General features: G+C 40.9%; 1 protein-coding gene across 2 annotated transcripts in view; it reads left to right on the top strand.

Annotated features, from left to right (window-relative positions):
* The first annotated feature begins 434 nt into the window (after positions 1 to 434).
* The window catches only part of LOC126425168 (GATOR complex protein NPRL3), an 89,130-nt gene continuing 77,491 nt past the window's right edge, over positions 435 to 12,073 (top strand). For both annotated transcript variants that reach the window (XM_050088120.1, XM_050088119.1), the window contains exon 1: positions 435 to 1,217. In XM_050088120.1, the coding sequence (XP_049944077.1) occupies positions 682 to 1,217 (536 nt within the window). In that variant the 5' untranslated portion in view covers positions 435 to 681. The remainder of the gene's footprint in view (positions 1,218 to 12,073) is intronic.

Below are 12,073 nucleotides of genomic sequence, written 5' to 3'. Positions count from 1 at the left end.
GTTACCCATGTTAGTGATTCGTATTATGATGGGTTGCAGGTGAAGGTAATGTAGCTAGGCACTGAATTGACAAGTTCTCTCGAGAAAATAATCTTCTGTGCGCCACTACAGAAGATAAACGTTGTTGTTATAGACTACAAGCTATATTGGGGAATTTCGTAAGGAAAAAAATGTAGTAATTGAGCTAAAAAATAACACTCCAAACGATATATTTCAAATGTCATTTGAATATGAAATGTTTCAAGAATAAGTTTAATGCATTCCTTGTGGTGTAAAAGGGAAAATGAAAGTACATTAACGCAGCAAAGTCGATCATTTTTAATTAAATTGATACTTTGCGTCGTTCTGCTATTGGAAAAAAAACCGGAATTGAAGTTGACTGTGCTATAAAGTTAGATATCTATGGCTGTGTATAATATCCTTGGCGCACGAGGTTTGTTTGTTTGTTAGTTTCAGAAACGTCAAGAGAGGGACGAGTTATGTGTTTACATATCCGAGTAACACACTGATGTTTAGGTTGAATAATGGAGTGTGGTGTTTTCTCAAAATAAGTACAGGAATTGTATCTGATTCTGGTGCAAGGAGATCAATCAATGCCTCGTACTGCAGCAAAGCTTTGTACATACCGAACGCCGATGTAGGTTGATGTAGGCTTCTCGGTTTCGTAAAGGCCGAGAGAGGATGGAACCAGATCCATTAAGTGTCATTCTTGTGAAGAGCGATAGTAAAGGTGACCGCTTACTATTTCGGTATCCTTATGCAAATGACTTGCGCACCGAGTCTGGACACCAGAAACGCCGAAAAAATCCCTATGCACTCGTTGTGACTGAAGATTTGCTTCAGAGTCCACCACCTCAGACTTCCAACATTTCCAAAGGACGGCTGACAGGTTTTTCAGATGAAGTACTATCAACGCTGTTCGCTGTAAAACCTGAGTTATGTGAGAGAAAATTTGAACTCAAAGTGAACGATGTGCGTTTTGTCGGACACCCTACTTTGATGCCGTCAGTACACGGTGGAAAAAGAGATAATTCTTCGGTTATATTGATAAATATCGTTTTTGCACTGCGAGCAACTGCTAGCCACTCAATTGTGAAGTGTTATTACGATCTCAGCAAAAGGTTAGGTGTGGCGTTAAGACATGAAGAAAAGCGTTGTGGATATGTTAGCCAGGAAAATAGAATAATGGTCACAGCTCATGATGAAGTAGCCTCCAGGTATGTGTTGTCAGCTGTAAAATAATAATAATAATTTGTATGTTTAGCAAAGAAACACTGTGAAGCTGTATCAGGTCGGGCACTGCAATGATAGGACTGTCTCTTGCTTTGATTCTCTTATTTTGCAACTACCATGAAGAATAGTTGTTTTTGACTTCAGTGGATTTGTAATGGTCATTCTCATTACATTTTAAGAGCACTTATTATAGTCTAACATAAATTGCTATTACAATATTTGATATTGTACGTGCAGAAAATTATCTTGTTTCTTGGATAGTGGTGTTGCGTAGTAATTGATTCATTGAGAAATACTTTTACAATGGTATAAGGTTTGTAAACTTCCTTCAGATAAAAAGAGAACTCATATATACAGGTACATAAACATGTATAGATGTGTTTAACTAGTAGTAGATAGGTGTTCAGCAGTACCCTTTTTGAAGAAACCTTAATCCTCGTGAATCTCTGATCGGTGTCTTTTACTGCCACATCAATTTTACACCCATTGTACGTTGGTCTTATTGTTTATTGTAGGGATTGCATACCTGTCATTACTACAGGGGCAGAAGTTACATATTAGACTCCCTCTGAAATCTTGGTTCTAGTGGCAGACTAATACATAGCACAGCTTGATGTCTAGATGGTTGGTGGGTGACAATTTGGTTAAGAGTTGGTAAAGCCAGTGAATGTGAAATCAGAAAATATGGTTGTGGTAACAATCTGACTGGTAGCAAAGCCTAATGTTTACATCTGTACCATATTGAAAAATGCAAGGGGAGTCTTATAAATGCAAACAATAGTAGAGAAATAGATGCTGAATAAGGGGCTGAAAAGGACAATAGTTTTACTGTGGGATGCATAAAGTGTTCCTTGGTGTATATATTTAAAACAGATGAAAACTGAAGTTTTAATTAACATCATTTGAACAGCTAAGCTTTTATTTGTTGTAAATGGTAGACAGATACTTAACATCAGCGTTTTCTCACTATTAATCTTTTCTGTAACTCATTCCCATGTTTGTGAAACTTTTTTTTCATGCCAGGATTCACAGTTTACAAGGAACAAACACACAAGTGAAGATGTTTATTATATGTCACAGTAGAAAACGTGTGATGTTCAGAACAAAAATTCAGGACTGCAACTTGTATATTCAGTTTGTGAATTTTTTGGTAGCCCTACTGATGTTGCGAAGTGTTCATGCAGAGAGACTAGATCGTGTAGCTTAACCAGATAGTATTGTAAAATTATGAGTAATGAAGCTCTTTTCTAATTTAAATGTGTAATGAAGATTTTCATAATTTAAGTGAGTAATGAGGTTTTCCAATGTTTTGATGATATACGGTATTTATATTATATTGTGTGCTAGTTGATTACCTGGTGTTGCCCAGGTATGTATTTTATCCAATCTTGCAATAGTCCATCTTCACATCCTCTCTGGCCCCCCAGCTCTCTGTACATCTTCTCTTCCCTCCTCTCTCTGTTTGCTCCTCCCCCCTCTGTGTCTATCTCCTCCTCCTCCATCTTTCTGTCCATCTCTTCCTCCCCCTCTGTCTGTTCATCTCCTCTCCCCTCTCTCTGCCTATCTCTTCCTCCCCATCTCTGTCCGCCTTCTCCTCTCACCCCCCTCCCCCTCTGTACATTTCCCCCTCCCCTACCTCTGTCCATCATCTCCTCATCCCACCTGTGCTTGTCTCCCCCCCCCCCCCCCCCCCCCCGTGTGTTTTCTCATGCCTTCTTCCTCCACATTACCACACTCAATCCAGTAGGAGGATGGTGGTTCTTACACCTACAGTATTACTTTCCTGATTGTAACTAATATGTGTACTAACTGTAACTGAAATCATTCTAGGTTTTTAGGGTGAGCTGTTTACCCATGGCCTTGCCCACCTACACACATCAAATATATAACATCACGCATATTTGTACATATATTTGATCTGTATGTCTAGCGAATTTCACCCTACAGTGTCATTTTTATGCAGCTTATTGTTTTTGATTATGTGTCTTGTGAACAGTGTACTGTACAATGATATAATTTTGCTGGTACATCCACTGTTATATGAGGCTGCTGTCTGTGAAATGTGTTGTCAATAGAATTAGTAGTAAAGAAATAATAAATTAAAACATCATATATGATGTAGCAGTTTTTCCACACATCTTAGTATTTGAAGTCATATCTCCTGAACTAAGTGTCATACAGCGATGTATTTTTTCTGGTGCCTTCAGTGATATATCTGAATATTGTAATCAAAATGTGCCATGAATCTAGTCAGTAATACAGATGTAATAAATTAAAACGGCATGCATTGTGCGGCAGTTTTACAGCCTAAAGTAGTGAACGATAACCTTTCTCTCTTTTCTTCATTTTGTGGCAGTGATCAGTGAGAAAATGTTTCATAAAAGTTTGAAATTATGTGTAAAGTTTGTTCCATGAGACTAATCACTTTCATTCTCAGATGAAAGTCTAATGGTGCAAGATCTGGATTGTAAGGTGAATCCTGGAGCATCTCCCACCCAAATTTGATGATTTTCGCATGAACAAAAACAGCAGCTTGGGAGGCGAGTTTTGTCATGAAGACTTTTGACACCGTTAACATTAAAGTTGTGGTGTTTGTCACGAAGGGCACAACTCAATTTAACCAAAGTTTTAATGTAGGCTGTGGCATTCACACTGCTTGTATGCTCAGCCAAGTTCATCAATAACACACCATGCATATCCCAGAACACTGTCACAAGAACTTTCTTGGCTGTTTGAGTCACTTTGAATTTTTTCATACTGGGGAACCATCATGTTTCCACTCCAATGAGACCTGCTTGGTTTTGGGAGTGTAGTGGTATGCCGATGACTTGTCTCCTTTCAGAAAGCCATGCTCTTCTGCAGTGTAATGTTTTAAATGACCCAAGCCTGTCATCGTTCGCTGGCCCTTGTGGTTGTCTGTCAGGTTCTTAGACACCTATGAGCACTAACTTCACGAAATTTCCACGTGTCATGAACAATATCATACGCCACACCATAGAGAACAATGAACTGCTGTGGTAAGATTCACAGTTCAAAATTTCTGCCTTAGTAGCTCCAACATTCTGCAGGGCTGCAGCTGTTCCCGGCTGCCCGGAGTGTGGTGAATCCCTAAGATTCACACAGTGCTAAAGAATGAACACCACCTGGAGACATTGCTACAGTCTATACAGTCATCCCCATACAGGCCACACATGTCCCTGTGATTTGCATTCGGTTTATGACCTTTGATCCACAAATATCGAACTATTCTTTGTTGTTCTTCGCACCATGTTTGTTTCGTAGTTCAAGCTACTCTCATTGATCATGAAAACAAAATTCCTTCTGTAGTGCAAACTTTAAACTATATAATCATCAAATTTCAACATTCCAGCTGCAATACTAGGGGGAAAAAGTTATTGTGCATTGCTTTCTGATCCTCCCTCATTACTGGATATAGTATTATATTGTAAGATTTATGTTAATAGTCCAATAAGGAGTGGAGAATGTTTATTAATAGATGGTAATAAATGGTAGTAATATTATCTAGAAAGTAACATCTCCACAAATTCTTTGCAAGAATAAAAAATATAGCAGTATATAAAATGGTTTCTTTTAGTTAAATGTTTTTGGTGATGAGTTGTCATGAAGTAGAAGATGTTTCTTCTTATGTCTAGTCCTCCCTCTGTTTTGAGCAACAAGTTCTGATGTCAATATTGACTTTTGCCAACAGCTTTTAATTTTAATAACCAGCAGTGTAAGCACAGAACCTATCGACACTATTCTTTGGTTTTAACACACAAGGCAGAATTTCTGACCAGTACCCACCTTCAGGATGCTAAATGTGTAGAATACTGATGCACACATATAAAAGTTACACACTATCTATCATTTGCAAGTACTAATTTCTTCCTTGGGGAAGGTTGAAAGGAAGGGCAAGTCGCTTAGCTCCAGGGTGAGAGATACCCGCCTATGAGGGTCACTCCATAAGTCTACATCTATTTGCCTATTCTGCAAATTACACTGAAGTGCCTGGCAGAGGGTTCATCGAACAGCCTTCACACTAATCTTCTATAACTCCACTCTCGAACAGCACACGGAAAAAAACATACATCTATATGTTTCCATGTGAGCTCTGATTTCCCTTATTTTATTATAATGCACACTTCCCCCATGTAGGTCATTATCAACAAAATATTTTCGCATTCGGAGGAAAAAGTTGGTGATATAAATTTTGTGAGAAGATCCTGCCATGAGAAATGCCTTTGTTTTAATGATATTCATCCCAATTTCTGTATCATATCTGTGACACTCCTCCCCTGTTTCTCAATAATATAGAACATGCTGCCCTTCTTTGAATTTTCTCAATGTACTCTGTTAATCCTCTCTGTTAAGAATCCCACACCACCCAGCAGTACTCTAAAAGAGGATGGACAAGCATAGTGTAGGCAGTCTCTTTAGTAGATCTGTTTCATCTCCTAAGCGTTCTGCCAGTGAAGTGAAGTCTTTGGTGTACCTTCCCCACAACATTTTCTACATGTTCTTTCCAGTTTAAGTTGTTCGTAATTGTAATTCGTAGGTATTTAGTTGAAATTATGGCCTTTGGATTTGATTGATATTTCTCGTAAATGAAGTTTAGTGGATCCCTTTTAGCACTCATGTGGTTGACCTCACACTTTTCATTATTTAGAGTCAATTGCCTGTTTTCACACCATACAGATATCTGAATTGTTTTACAATTATTTTTCTGATGACTTTACTAGGCGATAAGTGGCAGCATCATCCGCAAACAGCTTAAGATTGTCTTCTAAATCGATTATATAGATAAAGAACAACAGAGGGCCTATAACAAAAACCTTGTGGACTGCCAGAAATCACATAAGTTTTGTTCGATGACTTTCTGTGAGTTACTACGAACTGTGATATGTGCCTGACAGGAAATCACGAATCCAGTCGCATAACTGAGACAGTATTTCATAAGCAGACAATTTGATTTCAAACCACTTGTGAGGTATGGTGTCAAAAGCCTTGTGGAAATCTAGAAATACGGAATCAGCTTAAATCCCTTGTCAGTAACACTCATCACTTTGTGCGAGTAAAGAGCTAGTTGTGTTTCACAAGAACAGTGTTTTCTAAATCCGTGTTGACTTAGTGTCAAAAGACTCTTTCTCTTCGAGGTAATTTGTAATGTTCGAACACAGTATACGCTATTTGATCAAAAGTATCCGGACACCTGGCTGAAAATGACTTACAAGTTCTTGACACCCTCCATCGATAATGCTGGAATTCAGTATGGTGTTCATCCACCCTTAGCCTTGATGACAGCTTCCGCTCTCAGAGGCAATCAGGTGCTGCAAACTTCCTTGGGGACTGGCAGCCCATTCTTCATGGAGTGGTGCACCGAAGAGAGGTATCGATGTCGGACGGTGAGGCCTTGCACAAAGTCGGCGTTCCAAAATATCCTAAAGGTGTTCCATAGGATTCAGGTCAGGACTCTGTGCAGGCCAGTCCATTACAGGGATGTTACTGTCATGTAACCACTCCGCCACAGGCCGTGCATTATGAACAGGTGCTTGATTGTGTTAAAAGATGCAATCACCGTCCCCGAATTTCTCTTCAATAGTAGGAAGCAAGAAGGTGCTTAAAACATAAATGTAGGCCTGTGCTGTGATAGTGCCACGCAAAACAAGGGGTGTAAGCTCCCTCCGTGAAAAACACCATCACACCACACCACCACCACCACCACCACCACCTCCTCCTCCTCCGAATTTTACTGTTGGCACTACACACGCTGGCAGATGACATTCACTGAACTTTCGCCATTTCCACACCCTGCCCTCGGATCGCCACATTGTGTACCATGTTTCATCACTCCACACAATGTTTTTCCACTGTTCAATCATCCAATGTTTATGCTCCTCACACCAAGCGAGGTGTTCAAATGGCTCTGAGCGCTATGGGACTCAACTTCTGAGGTCATCAGTCCCCTAGACTTAGAACTACTTAAACCTAACTAACCTAAGGACATCACACACATCCATGCCCGAGCCAGGATTCGGACCTGTGACTGTAGCGGTCGCGCGGTTCCGGACTGTAACACCTAAAACCGCTCGGCCTCCCCGGCTGGCAGCAAGGCATTGTTTGGCATTTACCGGCATGATGTGTGGCTTATGAGCAGCCGCTCGACCATGAAATCGAAGTTTTGTCACCTCCCTCATAACCATCATAGTACTTGCAGTGGATCCTGATGCAGTTTGGAATTCCTATGTGGTGGTCTGGATAGATGTCTGCCTGTTACACATTATGACCCTCCTCAACTGTCGGCAGTCTCTGTCAGTCAACAGACACAGACGAGGTCGGCCTGTACACTTTTTTCCTGTACGTGTCCCTTCACCTTTCCACTTCATTGTTACATCTGGAACAGTGGAGTGAGGAAATCTCGTGTATAGACATATGACACAAGTGACACCCAATCACCTGACCATGTTGGAAGTCCGTAAGTTTTGCGGGAACACCCCATTCTGCTCTCTCACGATGTCTAATGACTACTGAGCTCAATGATATGGAGTACCTGGCAGTAGGTGGCAGCACAGTGCACCTAATATGAAAAACACATCGTTTTGGCGGTGTCAGGATACTTTTTATCACATAGTGTATGTTCCAAAATCCTGCTGTATAATATTGGCATTAATGATATGGGCCTATAATTTAGTGGATTGCTCTTATTGCCTTTCTTGAATATTAGTGTGCCCTGTGCAACTTTCCAGTCTTTGGGTATGGATCTTTTGTCAAGCAAGCGGTTGTATTAATATTGTTAAGTTGTAGCTATTGCATCAGTAAATCGAACTTCATAGGTATGCAACATGTACTGGAAGGCTGGAGATATGTTCCAAGGGAGGTACTGTCACTTGAGAGTTGGATGTAAAAGATCTTTGACAGTGTAGGTTAGGTTTCAGTGATTGAAAGCACACATGAAAACACACCAGGCAAATGGGAACATTTTCTCTGTACTAGTTTTTTAGCCGGACATTCAAGAGGGCAGTGAGCTGGGTCACTATCACGTAATAGTCACGTTACCCTCCTTACCACCAGAGGTACGTGTTCCCCTTGGGAGGCGGCGTCTGCCACAAGAAGTACAGATACATCTTGCCTGTGGGATGTTGTGAAAGGACAACTGGTCCCACGAGGTACTCACCAATGATCTCTGTCCACACATTAAGGCTGAACTGGTGGTGATGGTTCACGGCCATAATACTGTGCGGATTGAGTGTTGTGAAGGTTGTCAGTACTGTTCCTTGTAAAAGTAGCCTCATCTGTGAGCAGCATGGATGACAGAAATGCCAGCACCGTGACAGTTTACGCGACAAACCAGTGGCAAAACTTTTACTGTGGAGGCAGATCCGTAGTTAATAAGGTGCACAGGCATTGTAAGTGATGTGGATAGTGGCAATTCTTGTGGAGAATTTTCCACACTGTTGTCTGGCTTACCCCATGCTGGCACACCACCTGCGTGGTTCTGCTAGTGGGATCACTGTCAGAGATCTTCTATCTCCACCTTCAAGTGGGTGTACCTGCCTTGGGACGCATTTCCTGCCATATGCCCGTATGACCTTTTTTACTTCTTATCCTCATAGGGATTGTTATTTGCCTTTTGTCCCCATTTAGCAAAATCACCCTATTTGGGGGGGGGGGGGGGGGGGGGGGGGGAGGTATTTGCAGAGGTTAAATCCAGGATGTCTGGATGCAAGGATATATTTAATTTGCATCTGTGTTAGGTTTGTGAGTGAATGTAGCTTAAGATGACAGACTGATCTGTAGTGTAGTCTGAGGTCTAGATTAGATTGGAAGGTGACAGTTTGCTTGTAGGTTGACAAAGTCAACAAATCTGAATATGAAATCTTAGTTATAGAGGGTACTGGGTTGTTGTGTATCCCGAGATTGGAAATGGACAGTTTGGTTATGAGCTGGTGAAAGCAGCAGTTGTGGTGCCACAAGAAGAACTATAATTCTTGTTGTGATGTGTTATTTTCCCAGGTTCTGTGGATCATAATTGTGACCTCTCATCATGATATGGACTGGTTCAGTCCTGCAATTATGAGGGACTTCCAAATGGAAGTAGCACATTATTATGACAGGCCAAGTAACTTCCTCTAAATGCTGTACTTCACTTCAAGATAATGCAGATACACGTATTTTTCAACATAGCCAGGAAGTTCTACTAGTCATTCAGTTCCTCGACGATAGAAGACATTTGAGAACCGCTGTGTGAACGTCCCCGTCATCAGAAAATCTGCAGTCGCTTCAAATCGATTCCTCAGTTGCATCAGCATTGTTATCTGTGGTCGAAGTTGACGATTTTACTTTCTGATCAGCATCACTCATGCATGTGCAGCCTCTGTTAAATTGTTGGTGCTGTTTCACTATGGATGAACATGACATTGGATTTGGTCTACATACTGCCAGAATTTCCCCATGGGTCTGTGTGCAATTTAGGCATTTTGCCGGTAAGAATTGTACTGTGCTCTGTACGTGGGAGTATGTTTCCCAGTGCCAAGCCATTTAATTTGCACATTGTAGTCCACCTGTTAACCATAGTGCAGCAGAACTGTGTAAGTAGGGAACCTTGAGTATGTACTCTCTTTTGACAATGCACCACTCTTTCATATATCCACCTTCTATTACAGAGGGAGAGTGGGCAATGGGTGATCGGTATATGAGAATTAATGGTAACACCTTCAGTCACCATTCTTCTTGCACAATGGCCTTAGTGTGGGACTCCAGACAAATGCACTGGGATGGTTCCTCTGAAATGGCACGGCCGACTTCCTTCCCCATTCTTCCCTAATCCGATGAGACCGATGACCTCGCTGTCTGGTCTCCTTCCCCAAAACAACCCAACCCTTAGTGTGGGACCAAATGGGTAACTTACTTTTTGAAGGCCCTTCCTGTTTTATCTCATTGGAAAATATGGCAACAAACTGACCATGCATCTCTCTATCTCTCCCCCCCCCCCCCCCCCCCCCCCCCCAAATCTGTCTCTTAAACACATCCATTCACATGTTGGATTTCAATGAGTGGCTTATGTCCACCAATTTGATAATATCATTGCCCACCAGTGCGATAATATCATGGATGAATGCAGACAGGAGACTGTTCTAAAGTTCAGTATTTTCAGTTTTGACTCTTTTGCACCACAGTATTTGCCTTTACGTTCTCAGGGAAACTAAAGGAAATATAAATGTTGGTGGATGGATGAGCGTTTGTTAATATATCTCAGTGTCCAAAATAGATAGATAGGGTGTTTTTTTTTCCAGTGGTGATTCTTCCACTACATTTTGAACTGTAGTCTATTATGATTTCTACTTACCTGTGCAGTGTTACGTGGCTTTATGCTTAATTACTGCTTCATCAATTGGTTTGTTTTCACCTCGTAACACCCGCGGTTTACATCCTCCTTCATTGCTGAGCGATGTATCATTTTTCGTTCTGACGCTGCAACTCTTCCTTTCCTATATCTTTACTACTTTTTATCTGTATAAATGATGAACTATTGCTTTTGCCGTTTAACACCTTTTTAATAACTGTGTAAGTATTACAGTCATCGGGTCCCACCTAATGTGTCACCCGCCTAAACATTTTACAAGAATCTTTCAAGACTCGATTGATCTGTTTACAAAGAGAGAAAAGAATATCTCTTCCTTTGACGTTGTCCAACAACGACCTAGGAAGCTCGACACCCTTGCGGCCCAGGCTCTTCCGTGGCTCACGGTAGTTTGCAGCATTCTTTTTATTCCTTGCCCACTTGCCGCTACGTCGAACTTTCGTGGTGATCGTTGGGCAACATCTTCCACATTATCTGCAACATAAATAAACTTTCTTCACACAGTATTTCTGAAAACCCAAAAAGACAAACGTAAGAACATAGTAATACTAACTATTCTTACAATTTTTCATATAAGTCTTGGTCGATTTAATGAGGGGTGGGACAGGCCTAAGCCTTGTGACACCACACCTGATAATTGAAGGGATCGGCAGTAGAAATTGCAGACTCTCAGTGTAGTATTTACTAGCTTAATCACATTATCGGTTTTGTTCCTGAATGCACCACATGCTGGGACCTAATTGTTTCATATGTAAGATTAGAGAGCGCTGTCTCCTTTTTGGTGGGGAGGACACAGCATGTTATCTCAGATGGACAGTCATCAACAGATTTAGAAGGAACTTTAGGTGTGGAAGTGTGTTGGTATGTTCGTGTTGTATATTAATGACCTTGCAGACAATAGCAACCTCAGGCTTCCGGCAGATGACATGGTTATGTATAATGAAGTATTGTCTGAAAGAAGTGACATAAATTTTCAGTCCGATCTTGATAAGATTTCAAAGTGATGCAAAGATTGGCAATTTACTTTAAAATTGTGCACTGCACAAAATGGAAAACAACAACAACAACAACAACAACATGGTATCCTGTGATTATAAAATCAATAAAGTCGCTGTTAGAATCAGCCAACCCATAAAAATGCCTGGATGTAACACTTTTTAGGAATATGAAAAGGAATGATCACATAGGCTCAGTCAAGGGTAAAGTAGGTAGTAGATGTTAGTTTATTGGTAGAATACTGGGGAAATACATTCAGTCTACAAAGGAGATAGCTTACAAATCACTTGTGTTACCAGTTCTAGAATATTGCTCGAATGTGTGGGACCCATACCAAATAAGACTAACAGGAATGTTGAACATGCACAGAGAAGGTCACAGCTTTGTTTGATCCATGGCAGTGAATCACAGAGATACTGAGGGAACTGAACTGGAAGACTCTTGAAGATGGATGCAAACTATCCTGTGAAAGTCTACTAACAAAGT

Source organism: Schistocerca serialis, chromosome 10 (genome assembly GCF_023864345.2).
Source record: "Schistocerca serialis cubense isolate TAMUIC-IGC-003099 chromosome 10, iqSchSeri2.2, whole genome shotgun sequence".
NCBI classification, from domain to species: Eukaryota; Metazoa; Arthropoda; class Insecta; order Orthoptera; family Acrididae; genus Schistocerca; species Schistocerca serialis.
The sequence above is the reverse complement of the archived record's forward strand: the minus strand, read 5'-3'. Positions and strand labels throughout refer to the sequence as shown.